Below are 27,953 nucleotides of genomic sequence, written 5' to 3' on the forward strand. Positions count from 1 at the left end.
TGTATCGAGTATAAATCTGACATAGACAATTTAAATCCTGTTTTTTAAGGAAGGTGTACTGCCAATTAAGAGCATTTTTGGGTGATAAAAGTCCAAAAACCTGATAACAATAGAAATAACTGAACCTAAATCACACTAAAAACTCTGGCTGCCCTTGTAGCCACTGATTTATAGTTGCACTTGCTGGGAATCTATTTTAGTCACTTCTGGCTGAACTACTAAACTCTTGAAATTGTCAAAAAAATAAGAACAAAACAGACACAAAAAAATGGGCTCCAAAAATAAACTAAAGAACAGTAGAGTTTGACAGCTCGTCTGAACAGAGCTCAGCTGTGCTACATTCAGAGGGTGAAATATGGAGCCTAAAATAAAAAATACCAAAAACACTTCATGTGTCTCAAGGGACATTTCAGTGCTATTGCTGGAGCCGAGATAGGATCAGAGAACATCTAAATACAGTAAGACTGTACCATCCTGTTCAGTGCACACGGTCCTCACTTATACCGTATACTCGATGTAGTAATAGTGCTGAATATACCAGGAACTGTAGGAAAATATTAGTAAAGCTGTATTTGTCAGTGTTAAACCAAAATAGCAGATGTGCCTGTTTAATATTTTCTCAAACATATGTCATTATTGGTGTCAAAATCACACTCTGTATAGTAAGTCATCAAGAGTGAATTACTCTATTTTACACAGGCTGGCCCACACACACACACACACACACACACACACACACACACACACACACACACACGCAGAAACACATCAACAGACACTGATAAAGAAAACGTAGCTCAAAAGGATGCATAAGTCTTCAGATCATTCATATTATCTTTGATATATAACAAGCAAATCGTACTGTTATTCCTTATTTCTCACCTTTTTTTAATGCTTGTTGCACCCAAACATTATTTTGGACAGACCCACTCAAACTGAAAAATCAGATCATCCAATCAGTGAGTGTGATTTCTGCTGACTGTGGCGTGTTTGCACCATCAGTCCTCCTGACCTGTCTCCGCTTAAAACCTGCTCAGCTCTGCAGGCTCTACATCCTCCATCTGCCCCAATTTACGTGATTCCATGTCCTGATTCCTGTGGATTTACAGAGACAGACATTTTAGATTTATAATATTAGTTTGTTATTTAAAATAAATAAATGCATGTGTTATTTCCACCAGAGTAACACATGTTAAGTAAGAGGATACATTCACAACAACTCCTTGTTGCATATTCACACAATTGCTATTATAAAATCAGAAAAACGCAATTCTGTTCTGCTGTTTGACATTTAAGTGAGAGCATTAACAAAAAAACACACACAGGCAGGGTTTAGTCCCCACAGTGCTGCATGATTATGAAACCAGTGCAGTCATGTGATGGCTTCTCTAATCATCATCATCATGACAAGTTGGAAGTCTGACCTTCCGCCAGCACACAGTTTGCCATGCAGGGATTGAAGATTGCAATACAGCAGCAGTGCACTTGAGGCTACACTAGGGGCGGAGTTTGACCTCTCAAGTCTGAAAACATCACTAATCCGCGTCGGACATTCTGGCACAGGCCATCACTGGCCTCGTTAGTACGGAGAAAGGGAGCATTTTTCAGCGAAATAACACTGTCCCGCCCGGGTGTGTGTGTCAGCAAACAGCGTTTCGAGCTGTGTGCGTGTCGAAGAGATTGGGAATGCTGCACTATGACGGATAGTGCGTTACATGCGTCTGGACATATCTGCAGTGTTTTCTAGACAGTTTTATTTGGAGGAATCGGGGAGAAGTGTGGCGATTTTGCGCGTTGACAGCTGGACCGCCCTGCGCCTTCATTGGAGGCAGTGAAGTGTCCGCTTCCCTTTAAGGTGAGTCTGCTCAGCACTTGTTTTGTCAATGCCTGAATGCAAGTTGCGGCATATTGGTGCTGCTGTGTCTGACCGGGCGCTGTAACAGTTCCCCGGGATGCTGCATGGTGCAACACTGGCAGCATGTCTCCTGCACTGGGAGCGCGCTTGTCGAAGCTTTAGGGTTTTTTTTAATGCAGAAAAGCTCTAGATAACCATAAAATCCCGTTCAGTGAAGGATTTATGTCCTCTTTATGATCCCTGCTGCAAAGATGGGCGCTTATGTCAGACCGTATAGGCCTATACGGGCATCACATGTTGTTAGAGGAGCTGCACACACACACATGTGGACACTGACAATACACGCTTTAAGAAGAATTAACATTATGAAAACAGTATAATAAAATAAGTAAAGTGGGTCATTATGTAACTCAAAAACGACTTAAAGATCCGTTATCAGTATTATTTAACATATACATTTTAAAGTAGGCTACCTCTAAAAATAAGACAATAACAACATGACATTATGTGCCTGTTAAGAGTTGCACTTTCCTTTAAAATATATACATGTTCTCTCTCTTTTTTATCTAATGGTTATTTTAAAAACAAATGCATTTCCCTCTATTGGTAAACATAGCATATGTAAACAAACCAGTGCTGCAGTTCAGGATTAAACCATAACAATTCTTATTGTCTCATGTGGGACCTTGTTGCTGACATAAAAACAGGCTGCAGATATTTTGGAGGTGGGTTTATTCTCTTGTTTATATAATACCAGCGATTGTGGCTTATAGTTTCATGTAATTGATTTAAAGAGACAATCTGCTGTGTATGTGGATTGTTAGTTTGCTAATGCACCTTTTATGATGACCCTTTATCTGATTTATAAGAACAATAAAAGGTTACTGAGTAAAGCCACACTGGATACTATCCTTACAAAGGTCACGTTAAGCAGAACAGCATCATTTTAAGGATTTATTTGAATTTTGTATATTCTAAAGAGAGATTAATGTATTATTTTGTTATGTACAGGTATAGTTTATATCCTTTGCATTATTATTCTAGCTCTATGTTTTCATTGCTGTTTCTGCATGATTGATTAAACAATAGGATGGTCAAGTAAAAATAGATGGATTAATAGATAGATACATGTTTAAAATAATAACAGACCTAACATCTATTCTAGTTCGGTTGTCTTTCTTAGATTATGAGTTTAAAAATATTAAAACAAATGTTGCAATACTCTTTCATCAGCCGGTGTGATAGTGATCACTATGCAGACTGTGGAGCAAGTAAAGAAATACAACAGTATTTAAAATCTATTGTTTGGGAATGAATTGTATCTGCTATATTAAGCATCTTCTTTTAGAAGAGGAGATCTGAAAAATACCTCAGAAATGGACTTGAGTTTCCTTTTTCTTGAAGTTAGGCTGCTGGAAAGGGTTACTGCATCTCCTTTTAATCATAAATTGGCTAACGTTAATTGTTTCCCTCTTCCTTTCCACATATTCCCAGATACTGTCCAGTTGCCATTCAATGTCCAGCAGCACGTGGCTGAGGCTGCCCTGCGGCTGATCCTGATGATGCTTTCAACCAACCGCTCCGGGGGTGCGTGGGGATGAAATGGATGGAGCCCATGGCCAGACCAGCGCACCAGCTCCCACCTCTCAGCATGTCCAGCCGCAGCAAGTCTCCCCCCAACTCTGGAGAAGGTAGATGACATGATTTATCTGGCAACCAACCAAAACAGTCATTTGGATTAGTGATGTAATGAAAACTGTGTCCAAGATTAACCACATTTTCATCCAGGATTGCTTAAAATGCCTACGTAATGCCATGCAATAATAATCACATTTTGAAACATACCAGTGGAGACTTTAATGGGAAATGAATAGATGTCTACGGAAATAAACATGTTTAAAATGTTTTGAGTGGCAAACGTTATAATGATATGACATGCTCATTTTGAGGTTACACATGTGGTGTGAATTGCTTTAAGAGACTTGAAGACATAGAAAGAGTTACAAAGCCCAATCGTTTTTTAATCAGCTGCAGGCTCTAACTCCATGGCATGGGTGAAGATGTTCAAAAAACCTGGAGGAGGCCTGAAGAAATCCTACCAGCCTGGGAGCATGCTGTCTCTCGCGCTCACCAAAGGCCTGCTGAATGAGCCCGGGCAGAACAGCTGCTTCCTAAACAGCGCTGTTCAGGTAAAGCACCATTTTCTACCGGCTCTTTATTACTGAGAAAATACTTCAATTAACTTACTTCACTCCACTGAAATAATGAAACACTGTCTCAGTGCTCAAACAATTTAAAACACATTCTCCTTCCAACATTTCTTCACTTTTGTCTTGTAAACTGTTTTAAAACACCACAGTAGAAAGCTGAATAAAGCGGTTCGTGAGCACTTGACAGCAAGAATAGATCCAAAAACAAACTCCAAAATATTCTGCAATATCATTCTTTTGGGAAACAATTTTAGGAAATGCTATTCCAACATTTCTTAGTCAGTACAAACAGCAAAGTGGTTGGAATCACCAACATTAAATTGTTTTTTTATAAATAATTTGGTATATCAACTTCTGAATTAAATATGTCTCTTCGCTAGATTTCCTTTTCTTTTTTTTAAACAATTTTCCCTGGCAATGTCTCAATAATGTGTGTGTGAGCTGAACATGTTTTTTTAACGTGTGGGTAACTGAGAGATGCCGTGACTCAGCCACATGGACCAGCAAACCAAAATAATGAGCTGAAAATGACTAAAAGCAGAGAGAAGCTGCTAAGTTGAGTGTTAAGTTTCAGTGGGTCTAGAAGTACAACAACTCTTTCAATGGAAACACCAAACATTTTCTTTGTGAGATCTTTCTTTTCAACTCGAGCATTTGAAAATCTTTGAAATAGATTTCTCTGCATGTCAATATTTTTTATGTTTTTGCTGTTTTAACCTTCACAGGTGCTCTGGCAGCTGGACATCTTCAGGAGGAGTTTGAGGCAGCTCTCAGGTCACTTCTGTCTCGGTGATAGCTGCATCTTCTGTGCTCTAAAGGTGTGTGTTTCTGCACTTTGAGCTTCACATGGCATTGTCGGTAGTATTGTTAAACATTGTCTTCATTACATTAAGAAACTGGTTCCATTTGATGTCATAATAACTGTCTCAAAAGTGTAATTTGGTGAGGACCGACAATTGTATGACAATAGCTAATCACTGTTTTTCTGTTTTAGAGCATCTTCAGCCAGTTCCAGCAGAGCAGAGAGCGTGTGCTCCCTTCCGACAGCCTGCGTAACGCGCTAGCTGAAACTTTTAAGGATGAGCAACGCTTCCAGCTCGGCCTGATGGATGATGCTGCTGAGTGCTTTGTACGTTGCATTTGGCTTTTAATCAAAGTAACATCCAGTAAAAGACCTTTCCACAGTAACTGTGTGTATTAAACATTATTATGGCACTTCCTCCCGTGTGACACTGACGGTAAAAAGAAGCAGAGACCACTGACAAAATGCCTTGGCTCTGTGTAATCTATCTACTGTATGTAAATGATATATTTTAACATATTTTACAATCTACAACCATTTAAAATCCTAACCTAGTAGATAAATATAGATATTTATCTATTTGTATATTTATAGATATTTTAAAGGTGGGGTAGGTAAGTTTGAGAAACCGGCTCGAGATACACTTTTTGTTATATTCCATGCAATGCTCTTAACATCCCGATAGCAATGAATATCTTAAGTGCTTTGACAAAAAATCCATAAAAAGATGTCATCTGTGGAAGCGTAGTACTGTAAAAAGTACTCATTAGTAATCATTTTAGCCGGCCCGGCTAAAGTAACTGGATGGCCTACCTGCCTGTCAGCCTTCCATCTGTGCACACATTTTTCTCGTGCCCTCATTAGTCATGTGCGCGTTCGTGTGTGTTGGAGGAGGGGCTCTGTAAGGAAGTGGCAGATTTTTTCCGGTTGTGCATTTTCAAATTCTAGCGCACTCGAGCTGGTTTCTCCAAAATTACCTACCCCACCTTTAAGTGTTTCACATACATTTTGTAGTGGGTTTGATTAATTCACCAGTTGTATGGAAGCACTGTGCAATGTTGCTGTCTATATATCATGTGTATTTGCATGAATTAAATATTTGTATTCTACTTTTATGTCTTATATATTAGGAGAACATCCTGGAGCGGATTCATTTACACATCGTTTCTGACACGTCGACTGATGCATGCTCATCCAAATCCTGCATCACCCATCAGAAGTTCGCCATGATGCTTTATGAGCAGGTAACCAAAAAAATAGATGTAATATGTTAATTCATGTGAAGTACAATTACTGCTAGTAGAATAATAATGTCTACTATAACTAAATGTTAGAGTAGATAATTGGTGACAGCACAAGTCATTGACTAAAAGTTAAACATAACATAGTATCTTTTAAATAATGCAACATGTTTCTTTTGCAGTTTGTGTGTCGCTGCTGTGGAGCATCGTCAGACCCGCACCCATTCTCAGAATTCGTACATTATGTTTCAACGACTGCGTTATGGTGAGTACGTGATTTACTCTGGCCTGATTTTTTATTCAAAAATTAGTCCAGAGTGCTAATCCCGATTTAAATATCAAAGTATTAAATAGGGTTAATATAAAAACAACTTTTGGTAGTAATTCTAAGCATATTAGATCAATTTGCCTACTGCAGCAGAGCCTAAAAACCCAGTGGGGATTTTATCACTGGCTACCATTTAATGTCCACTAGGACTGATAATGATTGGTTATATAAAGGTTCTTCTCTCTTTTCATGCAACAGGTGCACAATTCCTCCTCATCTCACTTTCTGTATGTATGTTCAGGAAATCCACAATCTGCAGAAAGTACTTAAGCTCATTATCAATAATTAAGGAGTGTTAACAGGAACAACCCTATTCATTTGTAATGTATTCTATATTTATTTTAAAGGGCTGTGCTTTCAAACTAATTACATTGTTTGTTATATATTAATTAATTATTAATAGTCTTTTATGCCATAAATTCAACATTCATATAGAAAATAATGTTTAGTTTTGATTGACACGGTCGAAGGGGTATTGATTGAAGCATTTGTTTAATTTATTGAAGTGGAAGTTTTCAGTGTTATTAAACTTGACTTCCTTGTAATATGAGTTGCTTTTGTTTTACTTCATTCACACAGATGGGGGGGGGGACAGTATATGACTACGAGCTCAATTACAAACACACAGTTGAATAAACACTTTTCCGACAGCGTCAACAAAAACTGAATATTGTTATCTTCCTAAATGTAAAACTTCTTGCAAATCTGTTGTACCTAATACATGTATATCCCAATTTTAACTGTTTAATGTTAATTACTAGAACAATGTTTTTGTCTGTTAAACATACACACAAGTTGGGGTTATTGAATATTCAGTTGTTTAGTGAAAAATATAATACTTGGTATCAATTACAATTCATACAGTCTATGTTTTTATGCACAGCCAACAGGTTGAGCGCATGTTGGGGAAGAACGAGCGGCTCAGGTCAGACATGTTTGGAGAATTGCTGCAGGCAGCAAACAACACAGGTGACCTCCGAAGCTGCCCGGTATGTCACTTACTTTCAATGTTTCTTTTTAATGTGATGGTTATGTCAACAAATCTGACATCTTGGAGTCATGGCTTAATAACTTTTCCCGCTCTGCTGTTTTGTGAAAGCATCTGAATTCAACCATAATTAAAGAAAATGCTGATTTGTCACAGAAAGCTCTAGCCGTTCAGCTGAACAGTTATCATGTTACGGTAACATGGACACAAGGATGCTTCTTGCAGCTATGCAGAGTACACTCTGTGCTTTCTGCTGTGACTCTGCACTTGAAGCGGCCGGAAGGAGACAGTGCCAGACTAGTGTTAGGATATAAATAGAACGAAGTAAGGGTTTATATCCACGTTTTCTCTCATCTGTATTTGCTACCGCTGTCTCCCTCTTCAGTGTGCATCAGTTGGGTGAACCTGAGTGCTCTGTTCCCTTGACCCATTATTCTTCCAGACAAATCAAAGCTCCAGAAATGACTTGATGATACAGATGTGCAGATAATACAAGCTGTCTGTCTCTTTTTCCATCTTTGAAATAATCCTTATTATAACATTTTGTAGTGATAAGTCACCAGATTTACTTACCCTCCTTTTGTATTCGTTTCCCCCCCCCTTACTTTGGTCTTCGCGATCAAATTTGACCGGTCCTGTTTTAACTGCTATTACATTAACACAAAAAACATTAATCATCACCAAATTTAATTTAACACCCTTTCAAACTGTACATTTTGTATCAGACTACTGGTATGCATGAACAACTGCAGTAAATATACAAATAATAGACACTGAACATGTATTGCGTGTGCCATGTGTGATCCATGTGGGGGGATGGGCACATAAGAGTGGGAAATGTATCAAATTGTTGTGTGTGTGTGTGTGTGTGTGTGTGTGTGTGTGTGTGTGTGTGTGTGTGTGTGTGTGTGTGTGTGTGTGTGTGTGTGTGTGTGTGTGTGTGTGTGTGTGTGTGTGTGTGTGTGTGTGTGTGTGTGCCAGGTGTGATTCACATGGGGGGATGGGCACATAAGGGGGGGAAAACACATCTAGTTGGTTACTAATTCCATTTCTTTATGCCGGTCATTTTTGACCGGGAACACCATGGGTGTTACAAAGTTGACTAAATCATCCAAAATTCAATGAAAGTGTAGATCAGCAATTTTACATGTTCAAATGTCTACTGTGAACGATATCATAAAGCCTTAATGCAATCGAATGTAAAACAAAAAAGTTATGATTGATGAAAGTAGTAAATCGGTCAGATTTGACCCGAACACAACAGGAGGGTTAAGTGTAGAGTGAGTAGAGTAAAGCCCTAACCTACAACTCTTGGGAAAAGTTACTCGTTTATTCATTGCTGAGATTTAAAAACAAAGATACATTTTATTCTTACTTGCTGAATATTTATTATTTGTATCTTATGACGAATTGACGTATTAAGTAACTTTTACTCCTGTATTTTTTAAATTGTTTTTTTGTCTGATGCAATTTTGAAGATTGGTGTTGCTGGTTTTTGCCCCTTTGATTTCAAACATGTATTTTTGGGGGGGTTGAAACTTGAACCCACATTAAAATGGACATTGAAATCTTTATTTTGTTTTGTATTAATTTGTATTAATTCTATGTTCAGTGTTTTTATTTTTTATTGTATGTACTTTATAATTATTACAGACTTTGAATACGTTTTTATTATTATTTTGCAGAGTAACTGCGGTCAGAGTATCAAGATCCGCCGTGTGCTCATGAACTGTCCAGAGATCGTCACCATTGGATTTGTATGGGATGCTGAGCAGTCTGATCTCACGGACGATGTCATTCGGTCACTTGGCCCACGACTGAATCTGTGTGGGGTAAGAGCTGAAGAAAACTTAACCAGATGGACAAAATAAATGTAATGTCTGCATAAGTATTATAGATATTATCTTAATAAACGGCAAAGTGTTCCTGATCCACTGTTTATATATATTTGCATCATGTTTCTAAATATATTACTTATATAGAGATGTTTTTGTTTGCTAAAATGCCTTTGAGTTACTGTCTATTTGTTATCCTGAAAATAGTAATGATGGGGTCAGTCTGCTTTAATCTCCAACAGAGTATCAAATACACACACGTAGGATTTAGCATCTGCCAGAGAGCAACATGTGGAGATCAAACTTGTCTCAACGTGCTCCATTTCAGCTTTTCAACCGTGTCACTGATGAAAACGCCAAACGCAGCGAGCTTCATCTGGTGGGGATGATCTGTTTTTCGAGTAAACATTACTCAGCCTTCGCCTATCACACCAAATCTTCAAAATGGATGTTTTTCGATGATGCTACTGTAAAGGAGGTTAGGAACTACACTATGCTGTTCTCTGCTTTATCGCTGTTCAAAAGTCTGCTACTTGTTACTGTGTGTTAAATGCTCTGATATCACACTTTCCATTTTTCACAGATTGGATCCAAATGGAAAGATGTTGCCTCTAAATGTATCAGGGGACATTTCCAGCCTCTTCTTTTATTTTACACTAATCCTGAGGGATCTCCAGTTTCTAATGAAGATGCCCCAAGACAAACCACCATGTGTCCTCGGTACAAAGCTCAGATAAATGGTGACATGACAGGTAAGACTATCCTATAGTTAGCAGGATACCTAATCTGCACTTTTCACATGCATCATTTTCTTAACTCAGGACACCTTGTCAGGCATCCGTGTTACTAAACCTAAACCATGGATTTTCCTTCTTAGATCTATCGGTAAAAAAACGCCAATTTATCTTTTTTTGGCATTAAGTTGTTAAGGCTTTCAGATGTCATTATTAACATTTGCTGATACAATTTCAGTCCAGCAAACAAAGCTATTATTTTTTGTGAATTATTAATATTTCTATCTTTCTGTTAGAATGATAGACTGTAGGTTGAGATTGAAAACAAGGGGTGAAACGTTATGTTTTGTTGTTGAAAAGCCAACTATCCAAGTTGATGTTTTCACACAGACAGCTGCTAAAAAAAGAAAAAAGATCTCTCAGAAAAAAACCCTCACTATCGTTTGTCAAATAGTTGTGGACTGCATGCATGACATGACAACATGCACAACAGAAATCAAAGAATGTTTTTCAAGGAATTCATTAATTGATTTCGAAATTGAGCTGAGCCAAGATAGGCACAATCCACCTGAAAACACCCCCTTAATAATTAAACCTTTGTGTCAGGTTCATGTCATGAATAAATATGACTTCATACTCTAACAAGTAGAAAACCTATAATCTAGAAACAATTGAAGAGGAACCTTCAAGCTTATTCATTCAGGACAGTGATAAAGCCTTTACCTCAGCGGAGTATAGGGCGATCAAAGTTACGTTTTACCTAGCAATGATACCATAACAATCACATTCACATAGACCATGGTATCATGCAAACCACTACCATAACAGAGTTATAGTAATAGCCATTACTCTAAGATGATCACCTTAAGTATTATACACACAGGTAAACTTTGTAAAAGGCCATAAAACTAGTGTCTGCAAGCAGAACAATGAGTCTCACTGTAACTCATGATGGTGAGGTAACATTTCGCAGCTAATATCCCCGTCAGTATTCAGGTTATGTACCCAGTAAAATGGGATTTGAATGCAAGACATGTTTTTTTCTTAAAAGGAGCATACAGTATATGCCTTACTTTTATTACAAAATGCATTATTTACTATGTTCTTGAATTTCTCAAAACATGATTTGACAAGTGATTTGGATTATCTAACTGTACTTCCACTGCAATGTATACAGTGAGATTGTTTTTCTCAGAAGAGAATTAGTAGCTGCCAGAAAGTTGTGTACAGTATTTATAGTGTATTTTGTATTGATGTATAGTAATGGTGCTGTTGTGGCTCGGATGATGGTCGTTTTGTCCTTGGTCAAGATACCTCACCCCAAATAGTTCCCGATGGCATGGCCAAGAGTTAGTAATTGTGTGTGAATGTGTGTGCTCCCTGAGCAGAGGACACCTTGTATGGCAGCCTCTGCCTCTGTATGAATGTGTGTGAATAGGGGAATGCTGACTTTAATGGGTCATGAATACAAAGCTTTATAAAATACAGTAAATTTAACATGATGACAGATCGTTATAGGGATCATAATGATCATCAATTTCAATTTGACCAATCATTTAATAGAATAGAATTGGGAGGGATGAAACCCTCTTTAATGGTCACACATGCAGAGCACACAGCACACACAGTGAAATGTGTTCTCTGCTTTTAACCCATCCTAGTACCAGGAGTCTAGTACTAGGAGCAGTGGGCAGCTATTGTACAGCGCCCAGGGAGCAATGGGAGTGAGGGGGGAAGGGGGATGTCCGGTGCCTTGCTCAAGGGCACCACAGCAGGGCAGGAGGTGAACTGGGACCTCTCCAAGTAGCAGTCCACACTCCATATTTTAGGTCGGGTGGGGGACTTGAACCGGCGACCCTACGGCTCCCAATCCAGGCCCCTACTGACTGAGCCACTGACTTCCATAAGTCCCAAAATGTTTGCGCATCAGACCATTTTTTATCGCCAGGCAAGATTAATCATCAAACCATGTCAGTACCCATAGGCATTATGATATTTTTGTCTGCAAATGACAGTTATGGTTTGCATTGGGATTGAGAGAGGGCTGTTAAACCGCAGGCAGAAAGATTGTCCTGCCCTGTGTGCTGGCTTGAACTTGACATGAGGATGATGCCTCTGTTGCACACAGATTACCACCCACGCCTCCCTCCCTAATCCCTGCTCCTGTGGCACAGCGCACTCCTGCTCCGCGGTTCTCACTCCTCCCCTAGACATTTCCGATGTTTGCGTCCATCCATTTATCTGCTTGTTTATTTTGGCAGTGGTGCCTTGCTTGTTTAGATAGATTGTTTTTGCTTTAGTGTTGTGCCTAGAGACTTTGACTGGCATGGGACTGGATTCTTGTTTTTATGAAAAGCGTAAGTAACAGACTGTTTTTGTTTGAGAGTGAGATATGGCTCAGTTTTTTCATTATATTATGCTTTGTATGCCTTATTAACTGATATGTCTTTTGTTGAATTAGTCAATGTTAATGTATATTTATCGTTTCCACTCTAAATAGACAACTTCAGCGTTTAACTGTACGTGCATTACTAACCCTAAGAGTCTCTGTATAACTTCAGGCAACATGATGAAGTGTGGACTGTTTAATTACTTAAGGTGTTAGAGTTTACTCCTAAAATCTAGTATCTGTTTTCAGTGTAACTTCCTAAATCTCAGCATTATGGTTACGTGAACAAATGTTGACAGTCATAATTCTACAGCTTACTCACTGCTGTTACTCACTGCTGTTGTAACATCCAGCAGCCATGCACACAGCATTATGCTTTCCTACTTCATGTTTCAGAGAGACTTTTATACTGCAATGTTATATTATGTTTTAGTCTAAATCTTCACACAAACATGGACCATCTTTTCCTAAAACAAAAAATACAAAGATTAGGAGGAGACTGAGACAGGAGGGGTGGAGAGATGTGGAAGACAGTGCAGCTGTTGGGCGAATGGGATGATTTGGAGGCAGATGTTCACAGTTCACAGCATCTCTTGTTTCTTACAGTGACCTGCTTGCTGCAGAACAAAGAAACACCCCACAGGGTTGGCAAATGTGGAAGCAGAAGAGTATTTTAACATTGCTAATGATGCACTAGCATCTGTTCTTTGGTGTTTTTTCTTTTTGTCTCGTGGCTCACAGATGAAAGACAAAAGAGGGCCAAATTATAAAAATGTTAGCTGCATTTAAATGTATTATTAACCAAAATATGACCTGGTTAGGAAGTGGACCCTGCTACCTCAAAGCTAAATACCTCCAATGCACAACACAGTTTACTTTTAGGGCTTTAAAAACAAATAAAACATACTTATTATTTGCATCACTGACAACAGCAACCAAGACCAACCACTCATATGCCATTTAAATATGTTTTTCCCACAGCGAAACATCCCCTTGGCAGTCCGAACAAACTCCAGGATCCCATCATGGAGCATTTGCAGAGGCCGAGTGAAACTTCCAAAAAGGATCGAGGGCATCGGAAAACAGACTCATCACAACACAAAGGTAGAGTGTCTGCATAGGAAGCAATGCCTTTTATAAGAAGCACTGATATTAGAGAAGCAACGCAAGGAAGTTAGTGTAGATAACTTCTGTAAGTCAAGCATGTTGATCAATAATCCATGTATACACTCTCTCTAGAGATGGCACATGCAAGATCTCTATCTCCTCCAGAGAGTGGACCCAGGCCGCCTGTGGACCAAAAATGTAAAAGCTATCCACGGGCTGAGAAGTTATCGAACCATTCGAGCAGAGGACCTCAGGATCAGCGTGGTCCGTCCTTCGGTACGCAGGGTGGAGGGCACGGCCGCAGGAACAACACCTCCTCAAGTCGCTATGATCAGGATGGCTGCCAGGAGCAATGGGAAAAAGATGGAGGTGAAGGAACCCGCAATAAGTCCAAGTCCACCTGGAGACCCATTCGGGAGGTGTTAAATGTGGACACTGTGCTTAACGAACTGGAGCAGCGGCGTCAACAGCAGCACGACAGCCCGCGACACAGCAAGCCTTCGTCCCAGGAAAAAGTGCACAAGGAACAAAGTCGAGACCACGAGCGGGAATACGTACGAACCAGAGAAGATCGGAAGCAGAAGTGCTTAATGACTATTTATGAGGACGAGCAGCGCCATGAGACGGAGAGCCACAGCTCTGTAGAGTCAGAGAGCAGAGCCAACCAGCAGAGGGGCAGCAGACTCAAGGGGGGGCCCAAGACGCTGCTGCGTAGCGACACCTGGACCATCCAGAGGACAGAGTCTGGCTATGAGAGCAGCGATAGACTCAGCAGTGGCTCCACCAATCCTGACTCACCTGGCGTCGATGGCTTTGTGGTTAAAGACCAGAGATCAACACCAGAGGCAAAGTTGCAAAGGTAGGAAACAACAGTGTTTAATGGATATTTTGTATCAACCTTATAACAGGGTTTGCTTGATGTAATAATTTCTCCTGTTCACTCTTGCCATTTAAAGTTCACTTCCTTATTCACTTTCAATGGAAGTGATTGGGAACAAAATGTTACGTGTAATAATATAATTTTAAATTGATATATAATATAAATCTTGGGCTGTCAAAAGTGACATTGTTTTAGCTGAGCTTCAGTGATAGTGACAAATAAGTGAGGATTATGAAGGAAAAACTCTGTAACTCTGGAACATAACTTGATTTGACAGATTTGGACGCATGAAGTTTTATTTCAAATGTATATCAATTTAATTTTACACATGCAATACATTTTCACAGGGAACAAAGACTGTGGATTGTGATGATAATCTGATATGTAAATGCCCAGTATGAACATGAAGGAACATGATTAAAGGAGGAACAACTGTTTTAGTGTTAATATGGGCGCCTAACTATTGCTTTGAAAATATTTATTTAAACTGTGAAGCAATCCTTCAACAACTTTTTTCCATAAAAGAAAAAATACAAGTTATTGGTTCCATTAGATGGAAATAATGAAATTTTTTTAAGTAGTTCATAATAAAAAAAAACATAGACAGACTAAGTCCTTTTCCATCATTTCTCAGTTCACTTGTTTCAGTGGTTTGTTGTCATTCTGAGATTCATATTAGGCCATAATGCTTTTATTTAAGCATCATCACTCAGAAATACTTATGATTTTCTTGGAAACTAGACTAGAACTGAATTGCTAAAGTTTATAAATAACTTGTTCTATAAATATATTTGTTCATCAAATAGACATATAAAACTGACCTTTTTATGCAAACGTTTACATGTAACACATGATCCACACAGATTGTTTCATCCTTCCTCAGTGAACATCACAGCTTGCACAGCTAGAGTCACTTTTTGTTTCAATTGTGTTTCTGAAATACTGGAGAAAATACGCTGGAGGTGAAGTTATTTTCAAACATGAGCCCAATGAGATATCCTAAAGAATGTTGTGGAAATGATATTGAGTCAATTTCTTAAGAGGCTTTGCAATATTTGTTTCCTAAAAATACCACAAATGCTTCTTTGTTTATTATTGTTCAAAATACTAATTGTCTAATTATGAAAACAGGGTTGATTGAGAATGGTTGTAGTATAATTTTAGTCTTTCATTTTCAGTCAGCTGCACCAAAAAGGAGGCGATGCCAAAACAAGTTCAACGTCCTCCCCTTCACACAATGGTATGTCACAAAGTTTTAAGGACCTCCTTTCTGAGTCCAATACATTTGATACATGTATGGTTTATGCACTGTTGTCGCCTAACAATGTGTTTGGCAAAATGTTAAATTAATAATTGGCAAAACTTCACATCAAGTCAACTCTAGGAAATTTGAAAAATCTAACTTTAATTGAGAGCATATAAATCAGGGTCAGGTAGATCTCACATCTAAACTGAAAAAAAAAAAACACACAAAATTGTCTTTCGGTAAATCACACTTGTAAATGTAAGAAAAACAAGTTTTCTGTCAGGGCAAACTGTGTATTTGTAAAGTAAAACTATTGTAATACTGAATGAAGATAAGACGAGCTGATAATGTGAGAGTAATTGAAGATTGGTTTCTGAGCATGGACTGGCTTCTCTAACCCCTTCACCCAGCGGCCCTGCGCAGGCATTAATCTGATGATAATCCCACAAAGCTCACTCTGATAGCACAGCTGGACGTGGCTGCTGGCATTGTCATAAATATCGTTCTGTTTCGTGCCGTACTTTGAGTGTGCTGCACTTGATACATTATCGAGGCTATGTGCATCTAGAGCCAGTGTTTCCAACAGACAGCTACAGCTTTTATCCTTGCATGGGCCTCTCCAGGGCAACAGCAAAGGAAAAAAATGACACATCTATTTTTAAAGGGCAGGAATTCAGCACCACGCTGCCTCTCGCTGACGGCTGATCCAGCTGCAGCTGGGAGAAAGTCGAGGAGTGTGATTTACGCTCTGCTGCTGCCACCTTGAGTCCTGAGAGGATGATGCTTTCATAGTCAGAGGATTTTGTCTCTGCTTGGTCTCTACTTTAATTTCACTTTTTGTTTTAGTGTGTGCCTAACTGCATAGTTCAAAAGTAGGAAAGAAGGTTAGGAACATTTGAATAAAATAGTTTGAGCTCTGACATTAATCTTGTCATTCTGAGAAAAATAAATATTAACGATGATATTAAAGTCTAAAATCAGCTTTTTGGCAGAATTCATACTTCATTTTCTTGATTCTGTTTTCAATGTCTACATTTATTTAGTCATTAATCTCAGCGCTCAAATCTGTTTCACTACTACTACTGGTTTAGATTCTTTTTTTTGGCTAATGTGTTCTCATTTGTTGTACATTTGATATTTGTATCTTCTGACATTTTGTCTTGGTAAAAGTAACTCAAAAGAGTAGGAAAAGTCAGAAGATACAAATACATTATCTTTTGCCTTAATTAAGTATGTTCAAAGTTTACTTTGCCACAAAAGCAGACCTTTCCTTTGTTTATTTTCCTTTTTCTGTCACTATGTTTTTTATCACTTTTGTTTTATATTTTATAGGTAAACATCAACCCAAACCTCAGGGAAAGAACCATGACCAAGTTTCACATTCACATCTAAAGTGCAGTCCAAGTTCGAGGTAGTGCCCTTTGATATGAATTATATATAACTTGTGGTAATATGTACATACAAGGACTCATACATTGGATTTCCATTTTATTAAACTATCATTTCCATCATTCTCTCGTAGACGGAAATCAAAGAACACTAGTACCTCCAGAAAAGCAGTTTCCTCAGAGAGGGACTCCGCTGGTTCAGATAACAGGCAGTGTGAGCAGCAGGATCTGACAAACTGTCGAGGGCACTCTGTGGAAAGTACAGCCCAGAGGCACTTTACGAAAACCAGCAGCTCCGAATGGAACAGCTCCGATGATCTGGCTCTCTCTGAGCCCGAGGACAGAGAAAACTCATACCGCTCCAGCAACAGCGAGGCCTCTGAATCCCAGTGTCCTCCCATGACTCTGCCCTACCACCCTCCCAGCAATGTGACTGCAGAACCTCTCCAACTGAACTCTCAGCGGCAGCTCGGCACCACAGGGTCCCCTCACCTTCGGACCACCCCGCGGATCCCTCCTCACCAGGGGGAAACTAGCCACGCAGTGTTTCGTCCGAGGATGCTTCATCAAGAACCCTTTCCATCGAGTCCTCGTCTTTCATCCGCGTCTTTTGTTAGTCTTCACAGGAGGCCAGACATTTCAGGCCTCAGAACCTTCTCAGATGCAAGCTCCAAGTCGGGCTCTGACCCAGAGAGGAGTACCCCGTCGTCATGTGAAAGTGAGGAAAGACTGACCGGATGCAGATTGGAACAAGCAACGCCAGCTCAAGAGGTTTCTCTGACAACATACTTCACTGTGGATAACTGTATGACGGAAACATACCGTCTCAAGTACCACAACCAGAGGCCTCTTGTCCTCTCAGCCACGATGCCGCGGACAGTGGTTGTGACTGAGCGCAGAGATACCAGCCACACACTCCCCACTGACACATACTCACAAGATGTGCCAAAAGCCAGACCTGAAACAAGTAAGCCTCTCTAATATGCAAACCTGAATGGCTAACCCTTATGATAATACACTGTATATAATGTGAGATTATATATATCTATATACATTCAACCGTTAGCAGCTTTAGAAGCTGTTCCCTTAATACGTGGTTATTTCAGGCCATTGAGGACAATGTTGCAATTCAATCATCAGGACTATGGTATGGCAAAATCAGATTTTTTTAGGATTTCTGCATCAATGTAATTGGGGATGCACAATATCGACAGAGGATGGATAAATTCATATTCCACATTTCAATTTTGTTATCTCCTCTGAAACTGTGCAAAACGTCCATATTGGTTTGGCTCTATCTGCTTGTTGATCCTCTCTGTGTTTAATTGGCAGATCGCAAAAACGTTTTAAAGGGTGCGTACCACCACCTGATGTATCCGAGTGTGTAGACCAGTGTTTCTCAAACTTTTTCATACCAAGGACCACTTAACCAATAAAAAAACAATCGCGGACCACCTAACTCCACAAATATCCCAAAACACATAGTTTTTCTAGAACAGATTACAAATCGCCTGAAAATGGTACAAACAAGTGGCAATATGTGTGATGAAGGTGTTGCGCTGAGCTATATCATGCAATCGAAAGTGAAACTTTCTCGCTCCATTGCGGAGATATTCCCGCGAGAGTGTGGAAAACTTAAATACATTTATTTATTTCAAATGTGAAATGTTACCAATATACTCACGGACCACTAGGGACCACACTTTGAGAAGCACTGGTGTAGACGCTGCTCTGGTTAATTCAATGAAAGCAATTTGGCTTTGATTAAAAGGCCAATCATTTAGTGGCTTTCTTTTAATATGGGAATAATACATAACAATATCATTTTCCGTTACTGGCTGATAATTTATTGGCCTAAAAGATATTGTGCATCCCTAAATGTAAGGAAGTACCTTGATTCCTGTCTGGTCATTTTTAATCCATTCACTATTTCTTAATTGATTTTCAAGAAAATGCACTATTTCACTATATATCTAAAAACCATATGAAATAACATATAACATGGTTTTATCTACATAACCCATTCCCACCTGACGGTATTCAGTTGTATTCTTTGTTGTGGTGTTAATGTACGCAGAGGGGGAATCAAAAAACATTTTTTAAACAAGATTATTCTTTTTTTTCTTTACAGGCCATAATAGCAATAAACCCACTGCAAAATGGAACCCAGTGACAGCCAAAGGACTGGATGAACGTGGTTTTTTATGAGTGTTACTTGGTAAAGTTTGTTTACAAGGATGGACAGTGGTCAGTAGAGTGCTAACTGGATGCCAAAGAGTTTACAGAATGAAGATATGTCCTGCAGCGCGTCTTCTCCAAATTGAGTGGAATTTATTTATGCAAGCTTGTCACATAAGTAAAACCTGATTTAAATGCTGTTGCGTGTAGTTTGAAGGATTATCAGCTATCACATATACAGTACTGTCTTCCATTGTCCCGCAGTATTGCTGCAAGAAGATTTTGTTTTAACCAAAATCTGTACTGTTTTGAGTTTGCACAAAGGTTTCTTGAGTGTTTATTATTCTTTAAAATCATCTTATGTCAAGTTTAAAATGTTTATTTTTTTATTTGTCTAGTATTTCTGTGCTGCGAATATATCAATGTATTTAAAGAAAGGCTTGAGAGATTATGGTGAGCCACAGACTGATAATACTGTGGTCTGTACAGTAATAATACAAAGGTGAAAGATGTGTGGTGACAGATTACAGCATGTTGACGAGAAAAGTGTTAAGGAATAAAAAACTGAATATGATGTCATTCAATGAAATAATACCTACAGGTTTGCATCATCCACAGCAGGTTTAAGGTGTAAGGAGGACTATCTGGGTAGATCACCTGTTATATGCACATTAGGGCTTTAGCTCACCAGGGAACAGACATTGCAACACTTGTGTTTCTTCAGTTACTGATTTGTTGTAACTGTTATCTTTATCAGTTATTTTACAAGGTTTTTTGTGTTAATGAATGGCTGAAGGCTGCCCCACTGCAGTCACTTTTAAGGTTCATTCAATAGTATGTAAACATATTTCACAACATGTGATTAGGGATGGCTGTGTTCAGTTTCTTGCAGCCTACAAATCCTAACGTTTGATGGCTATGATGCACTGAAGTTGGGGCAGCCTTTGTGTTATTCAGTAGGTCATTGTATACTGTACCACCATGTCACCTTGTGTGTTCTACCTTCAATTGTGCTGATTCTTGTAATCCTTTTTTGTAATTCACAGTGATGTCAAATTGTATTTTTTCAGTCTTCCTTTTAAAGTAGACGGATTTAAACAGGTCTGTATTTGCAGGTATTTTCATAATGATGCCATTATAACTAATATGCCTATCTGATATTGACCATAATACACAACAGTGATTCTTGTTCGTAAGACTAATGTTCTGAAACCTGCATGTGGCCTTTACAAAGTCTTACTAGCTGTGTGTACAGCATAAGCATGAGCATGATAATAATAATGGACTTTGAGTCCAACAAACATCAATTCTATTGGATTTTATTTAATTGTAATAAAATCAATTCATTAAATAACTATTTGTAACTACAGTGGATTTGGAAACGTTGATTCTCCTCTCTTGCTCATGCAACGACACATACTTATGATTATGCATCAATATTAATATCAATGTTTTCTTTCACCAAGTCTTCTCCTTAACATCCTGTCATTTATGCTTATTTTTTAACAACCTTTGTCCAGATATTTTTCAACGATTTTAAAAGCACACATTTTGTCACTAAATCTGCAGTTTGTGTGTGTTGTGTTAGTGCCTTCTGACACTAAAGGATAGTGTTAAATATTTTCGGACACCTTCACCTGTAATTTACATAAAACAACATAGTTTCAGAATACCTTTACACAAAATTGTGTTGTAGTAATAATAAATCACTAATTTTACTGTTATAATAAGATATCTAATATATTCAAGGGAAAAGAAACCACTACACTATTGATTTAGATGAATTTCAATTAGAGTATATTAACCAGATTATCTTAATGACATCTCACATTCAAAGGTTTTTTTGATTATTTGATTATTAGTTATTTTGCTGATTTTTAAAATGAATAATTTTCGAAAATATCAGAAATAAGTGAAAATACAAATCCTAGTTTTTAAATGTCCAAGGTGGCATCTTTAAATGTCTGGTTTTGACAGTCCAAACACTGAAGGTAATCAGTTGAATACGATATAAAACAGAGAAAGGATACAATATCAATATTTAAGAAGCTAAAACCATTTAAACAACAATCGGTTGGCCCTTGAAAACCAAATAATTGATTAGTTCACTAATCGTTTTACTATCCATTTGTGACTATTGATTATATTAGTTATAATTTATTTTCTTCATCAAGTCACACAAGTTCTATTTTACATTTTGAACAATCTGTCTTCAGTTGTGCCTTGACATCTTTCATTGGGACAAGTGTTTTGTGAGTGAAACCATAGTTAGGGACTGAAGGTGATTATTGAAAGGGACGAAGGATGTCATGCTATACTTTTTAAATATGCAATGCTGGTAGTGAGTGACATATCGGATGACACCCCTCTGTGTGCACCATTGTACTGTGTGTGCCTGTGTGTTATTGTGTAAAAGGTAGGAGGGGATGTGTTCCAGTTGCAGTATTCCTAAAAGCCCTTTTTAGACTTGGAAGCTAAAAGGGCAACAGCTGAAAACTCACTGTTCACTCTGCCTCCAGGTGCAATAAGCAGAAGTTTGAAATGTTTAAACTTCAGCTGCAGAAAATGGGAAAATCTGTGATTATAAGCTTAAAAGAGCCTCAATGTGTTGCATGCCTCTGTGTCTGATTGCGTGCAAACTTGAAAAAGGAAGCTGATAATCGTTTCTCCTCATGCACCCATGATTCAAAGTCGTCAGTCGAAGTAAGGCTTTACGTAATCGAGGGGCCTGTTTGACAAAGAGTATTTTTGACCTGTGTCACATAACGTCACAGTTGGCATCGCATCAAAGTATTTACTTTATCTTATACTAAACATACAGGGACAGAACTTAATTAGGCTGTATTGCATCAACACTCAAGAACAAAGGTGAACTTTCCCCATCAGGATGTCACTGATTTGATCTGATAAGTTACTGGCTGATGTGTTAGGGTTGAATGAACTATTCATCATACCCAGGTGGCAAAGTCATTTTACAGACATGGAATGTTGTAAAAGGTTTTCCACCAGAAATTATATCTAGGACCTTCAAAGATCACAACCTGGGTGGACAACCCGGTGAACTAGCTACTGGAAAGCTACAGGCAGCGAAATTCAAAATGGCCACCACTTTCTTTGCAAAACCCTTTAATTGAAGGTTTTCTATGTTATAGGACAAGGCAAACCGAGTTAAACTTATCTGGAAGTTGACATCAAGTTGTTAATGTCAAATCAATACCCTTTTATTATGTGTGCAAAAAGCTTTCTGGGACACTACCATGAATATACCACCATGTGTACATTGAAAACATTTGTACTGTATATTCAGTGTAGGTTACTTTTTTCCCTTTTTTTCTTAAGAAATTCAAATTTTTCTAGTTCTGGGCCATGTGAATGATTATGTTGTGTTCAACTTCTGATAATTGTGTCGTATCTGTTGATGGGCAAAGCCAATTTTCAGTTAATAACTAAGAAGAGAGTATGTGAAAAGTGAAATAAATGTTTTGCCAGAAGGAATTTTGTTTATTTCATGATCACAATAGGATATTTTGCATAAGAACAAAGACATTGATTTGCACAAATAATAAAAGGGTATTTATTTGACACTAACAACTTATCTGGAACAACTTCCATAAGAGAGATACGTTTAACTCGGTTTGCCTTGTCTTATAACATAGAAAACCTTTTCAGGTGCAGCAGAAATGCATTCTCTGTTCAGGAACTTGTATGCTCTCAGTTTGCCCAGATCAGAACCCTCAAAGTGATCAGCTTTGGATGTATACACAGTTATGGTGAGGTCTCGGGAAAACCATCATGTTAACTTTTGAACATGTTCTTGTCAACCATCATTGACAAGAACGCACACATCGCCAAGCCAGAAATCCTGCCATGCACAGAATTTGGATGGTCTCTGGACAATGGACATGTAGTTCCGGTACCATCTACTTTTCATTGCATTTCATTTCAAACCTTTATTTAACCAGGTAGGTCCCATTGAGATCATTGATCTCTTTTTCAAGGGAGACCTGCAGCAAGTAGGTTACAAAGCCAGCTTGGCCTTTGTCGATGAACAAGACAATCTCATGTGGATGTCTCAAAGGCTATCAGAAGAACTGTTCCTGTGCAAAGAAGGCAGTTCCATGCTACAGTATATAGGGTGCTGTTGCCAAGGACTGGCAATCACATGCAGAAGGATACACACTGCCACACTTGAGAGCAGTGACAGCAGCTGTGACTCAGAAAATGACTTGTGGCATGAAGATTTAGGAGTGTCAATTTGTTGTTCAGGAACTTGTATGCTCTCAGTTTGCCCAGATCAGAACGCCCTCAAAGTGATCAGCTTTGGATGTATACACAGTTATGGTGAGGTCTCGTGCCTGATTGAGGAGGTCATCTGTTATGGCATCGGCAGGGCTCTCACCAAACTCTTCACTCTGCAGGTATGTCCAGAGTGACTCGTGCTGCTCTTGAACCATGCCTTCTTGCCAGTGAAATATGGATAACTCGTGGTATCTCTACCACTCAGACTGTGGATGAAGGGCATGGCACAACACTGTGAAGGTCCCAGTGCCACAACCATTTCATGTATAGGCAGGTATGCATTCTGGCCTGTTCTCACCCACAACTCTGTTAGATCACTGAGGTGCGTTTCACCATAGTACAGGCATGTGGTAATGATGTTGGTGTCATTGGCATGTATGACAACTCTGTCAACTCCCTCATTCTGGACACTGTAGAGAGTATGGAGGAAACAACAGTTCTTTTAAAAATGTCCATTCTAGTGGACATCAGGACCATCTTCATGGACTTAATGACTGTTGCAGGAGACAGAACTGGATCAGACCTTTTCTGTACCAGATAGTTAAGGAGATTCAGATTTTGAGCTCTCAGATGATGAGAGAGATGAGGCTTTCACACCTGGAATAGAAGAGGGTCAAGAAGAAGGGGGGGAAAGATGCAGGAGGCTCCATGAGCGCACAGATACAGACATAGAGACAGATAGGGACGAGCAGGAAAGACATGGCCCTCTGTGGGCCAAGAGTAGCACGTATGTCTTATTGTTGTTTTTATTTTAAGTGGAGCCATGAAAAATGAGAATGCCTCAGGAATGCCAAGTGTGTCCCTATGAGCATGGTCAACTGGAGAACACATCCATAAATCTAGTTAAGATGACCCTACAGCCCGTGCCGACTGGAGTCCAATGAGGTACTTTTCCCAGTATATTGATTACAAAGTCTTTGCAGATTTGGCAGCATTCACCAAAAACCAAACTAGTTATTTAGTGATCAAATATACAGCAATGTTCAGATGAATGACTTATTTATTGTTTAAATAAAGGTGAATGCATTCTTGTATTAAGATCACTCTATAAGCATAATGTGTTATAGTTTATCTGTTAATTATGGCGGACTTTTCACAATAATATGGTCTTGACGTCCTCTGAAGTGGACATACTGTAACATTTAAAATTTAATTTAATTTTAAAAAGTCTAAATTGCAAGATGTTTTTTCAACCCTAAAAAAAAAAAATACAAAAAAATTGGAAGACACTTTTTTTCCTCGGTTCCCAGGAGCATATAGAGGTTGCATTGTTTGGACCCTCACTGTAGCTTTCCAGTAGAGTCAATATCACCATACGGTGCATTTTAGACTTCCCCATTTATTTATGGAAGGCTTGCTGACAGGATGGACAATGACAGGGTGGACATTTTTGGCTAATATTAGCATTTAATGAGCACATGGTCGACCTTCAGTTAGCAAGGTGACTGTGTACTCTACTGTTTAACAAATATATTTCGAATTTCTGAAAGGTTTTTATATTAATTGACATTTCACTATGACAGAGTGGACATGTTAAGCTTGACAACATCCAACTACACACATAATATGATTACAATTTTGAAATATAAGTTAAAAAACTTACTTTGCAACTAACCAATGCCTCAGCCTCCATTGAGGAAAGACAAAATGGTGGTAGTAATGTCACTGAAAACATCAGAGGGTTTTTTATGGGGCAGTTACCCCTTAATGACAGGGTGGACAGCAAATGTCAGGGACACATGAAAAATGCTCAATATTATTATGAAAATAGAATATACATGATCAAAATGACTCGTTTTATCAAATAACTCGTTGTGGACAATAAAACCATATCATTTTTTTCATGTAGTATAATTTAACCACTTATTACACACACTGTAGTTAGCAGAGTAGTGTGTGGGACAAATCACGTACATCCAATGAAGAAATAAGGTATAAAATGAAGGAAACACATTTCAAGAGACTTATCATTGTATTGTTGATATGTGTGTAAATGTTTGGCCTTTTATAATAAGACCTCAGAGTTTCATTATTCTGCTACATTTTCATGATAACTGAGTGATTCTGATGGGGACACCAAAGTTACTTTATAGTGATATTGACCCAGCTAGTTGACCGGGTTGTCCACCCAGGTTGTGATCCTTCAAGGTCCTAGATATCATTTCTGGTGGACAACCTTTAAAACATTCCATGTCTGATTTCCCTAAAAAATTGGGTTTTGCCCCCTGGGTATCACTGAATCCTCATGTCATACGTCTGTGTGTGGTTCAGATTTGGCCTGAATTTACTTTTGAATTGAGTTGTCTGTGCTTCAGTGAATGCTTCATTACTTGTGTACTAACAGATTAATTTAAAGACACATTAAATCTGTCTGCGCTTTATATTTTTGTAGATAATATATATTTATTTGTATTCATTGTTGAATAAAGTTTAAATTATTGTATCACTCTCAAATTAGTCAGTTCACTGTGTATGTTTTTTAACTCCACAAAAACATCCACAGATTATCACAAATAAATATAATTTCAACATAAAACTGAAGAAAAAGAAACACAGAAAAAAGGTAGGTACAGTATGGCTTTATTACTGCAAGTATCAAAATCACGAGACATTCAAATATGTTTCATAAACTTTCTGGGCATTACAAGTAGTGCTTGTTTTACAGGATGTGTTGGTATAAGAAAATGAAATTCAACACAATACTGTATGTAATCATGATGTCAAACATCTTATTTTCAAGGTATGTTGATTAGTTTGGTCTAATACTTCTTGAAAATCCTCTTTGCGTCCACGCCCTCGTAGTTGTAGCTCTGGTGAGAAAAGATCAGGTCAGATTCTGTTAATATATTTGCTTTATAGTTTCTGCCTGAGTAATCAGGGGGTTGATTAATAATGAATTTCTGCATTTTAAGTCCTTATCCATAACATATAAGGGAATAGATATGACATATAGACATCAGATTCTGACAGGTATCCCTTCTGATCAAAGTGTTTGTTATATACTGTGGATTGTTGTCGTAGTTTGCATGCATAATATAAATTCACCACACCTGTATAAGTTCATCTCCTTGGACGATTCTGGTTGTTGTCAGTGGCTTTCCGTTGTCCTTCCTGTTGAAGACCCCCTTCAACATGTCTCCCTCCATGGCCCATGAACCCTGTGGGGTGAAACATAAAGCTTATTTAAAAGGAATACTAGGTGTGAAAAGTTTTGCAGAAGGTTGCCAGTTTTATGACTGGCACTGTTTGCGGTAGTGAGTAAAGATCCGCAGGGCACAAGGGTTCCACAATGAAAGTCATAAGTCAAGCCTTGAGCTAACAAATGAACTCCTACTTGCAGCTCAAAAATTTGAAGTGATCGAAATACCAAGCTTATGTTATAGTATTAAGAACTCAACCAATGATTACACTTAATGACTAAAACGTAGGTAATAGGAGTGAATTGGAGTATGTTAACTATAAAGTGCTATGATGTTAAAGGTGCATCCAATAATTTTCTTACTGATAGTTCTGTTCCGTCGGCCAGGCTGTACTCGAAGGTGACCCCCAGGGTGAAGTCTATTTCCAGGGTGCGGAAGGCGCTGGTCTCCTTGACGTGAAACTTGTCTCCAGTCTGTTCAATGGTTATCTTGAGGTTGTCGTGAGAAGCCAGCTTCCTCTTCACCATGTTAATTCCTATAAATAAACACATAGAAAATATGAGGAACAATCAGAGGAAGTTTGACAGGATTTAATTACTTTTCAAGCACATGTAGTTCCTTTGATTGTGTATTATTTGTAGAGTGTAAGTCAAAAGGCAAACATGTTCAGTGAGACTTAAGCTCCAGTATTTGGCCATCTATTTGAGCAGTTAAGGACACACTTTAACAAATAACTTTTTTAAAGTGATTAAATAAAACACATGCATGACTATCAGTTTGATGCACAACTGACATTTTCACACAGAAACACAAAGATCTTGATTAAATTAAAACATCATCAGTGCTTTCTTGACTGTTATACAGTACGTACATTATATCTCATAACACATAGAGTTCATGTTCATCAGAATCAGAATCAGAATACCTTTATTAGTCCCACAGAGGGGAAATGTATATTGTTACAGCAGAAAAAGAGCCACAGACAGCTTAATGTTACATATGTTACATGCATTAAAAATGATTTTTTTTTTTTTTAAACCAATGCATCAAATTCCACATATTTAAAATGATTTGCTTAAATGATATAGCATGTAATCAGCCTGGTTTGATATAACTCACCCATTTTTTCCATGAATTTCTCATAGTCTTCATTGCGTTCAATCTTCCAGTTGCCGTTGAAAGTCATGGTGGCTGTGAGGGTGAGCTGGACAAGTCTGCAGCAAGAAGTGTCGTACTCAAAGTTTGCCCCTCCTTTTAAACCGAGCTCGCTTATCTCCTCATCTAATCTCAATGCTGATGTGGCTGTGTAAAGCTCAATTTTTTTAAAGGCAGT

The 27,953-nt window shown here is 38.4% G+C and overlaps 2 protein-coding genes across 2 annotated transcripts; one reads left to right on the forward strand and one right to left on the reverse strand.

Annotated features, from left to right (window-relative positions):
- The first annotated feature begins 1,552 nt into the window (after window positions 1–1,552).
- usp53b (ubiquitin specific peptidase 53b) lies at window positions 1,553–20,901 on the forward strand. The gene is made up of 17 exons (XM_034130225.1): window positions 1,553–1,855; window positions 3,350–3,546; window positions 3,884–4,044; window positions 4,791–4,883; window positions 5,060–5,194; window positions 5,998–6,111; window positions 6,291–6,373; window positions 7,320–7,425; window positions 9,110–9,256; window positions 9,588–9,737; window positions 9,843–10,011; window positions 13,364–13,486; window positions 13,622–14,348; window positions 15,548–15,609; window positions 16,948–17,026; window positions 17,138–17,970; window positions 19,135–20,901. Exons 2-17 carry the CDS (start codon window positions 3,453–3,455, stop codon window positions 19,209–19,211), a joined length of 3,153 nt encoding a protein of 1,050 aa, XP_033986116.1. The 5' UTR covers window positions 1,553–1,855; window positions 3,350–3,452; the 3' UTR covers window positions 19,212–20,901.
- A 5,138-nt stretch (window positions 20,902–26,039) lies between these two features.
- On the reverse strand, window positions 26,040–27,953 carry fabp2 (fatty acid binding protein 2, intestinal). Its single transcript, XM_034129318.1, has 4 exons — window positions 27,740–27,953; window positions 26,983–27,155; window positions 26,531–26,638; window positions 26,040–26,290 (listed from the first exon to the last, which is right to left on the reverse strand). The coding sequence occupies exons 1-4, from the start codon at window positions 27,804–27,806 to the stop codon at window positions 26,240–26,242; spliced, it is 399 nt and encodes a 132-aa protein (XP_033985209.1). The 5' UTR covers window positions 27,807–27,953; the 3' UTR covers window positions 26,040–26,239.

This window comes from Trematomus bernacchii, unplaced genomic scaffold, assembly GCF_902827165.1.
Source record: "Trematomus bernacchii unplaced genomic scaffold, fTreBer1.1, whole genome shotgun sequence".
Taxonomy (NCBI): Eukaryota; Metazoa; Chordata; class Actinopteri; order Perciformes; family Nototheniidae; genus Trematomus; species Trematomus bernacchii.

Coding starts and splice junctions, on each gene's coding strand:
- fabp2 (XM_034129318.1), bottom strand. CDS start 27,806: ATGACTTTCAACGGCAACTGGAAGATTGAACGCAATGAAGACTATGAG. Junction 26,639..26,982: donor CCGACGGAACAGAACTATCA/GTAAGAAAATTA, acceptor TTCACCCCACAG/GGTTCATGGGCCATGGAGGG. Junction 26,291..26,530: donor AAGGAGATGAACTTATACAG/GTGTGGTGAATT, acceptor TTTTCTCACCAG/AGCTACAACTACGAGGGCGT.
- usp53b (XM_034130225.1), top strand. CDS start 3,453: ATGAAATGGATGGAGCCCATGGCCAGACCAGCGCACCAGCTCCCACCT. Junction 14,349..15,547: donor CCAGAGGCAAAGTTGCAAAG/GTAGGAAACAAC, acceptor TTTCATTTTCAG/TCAGCTGCACCAAAAAGGAG. Junction 17,971..19,134: donor AAAAGCCAGACCTGAAACAA/GTAAGCCTCTCT, acceptor TTTTCTTTACAG/GCCATAATAGCAATAAACCC.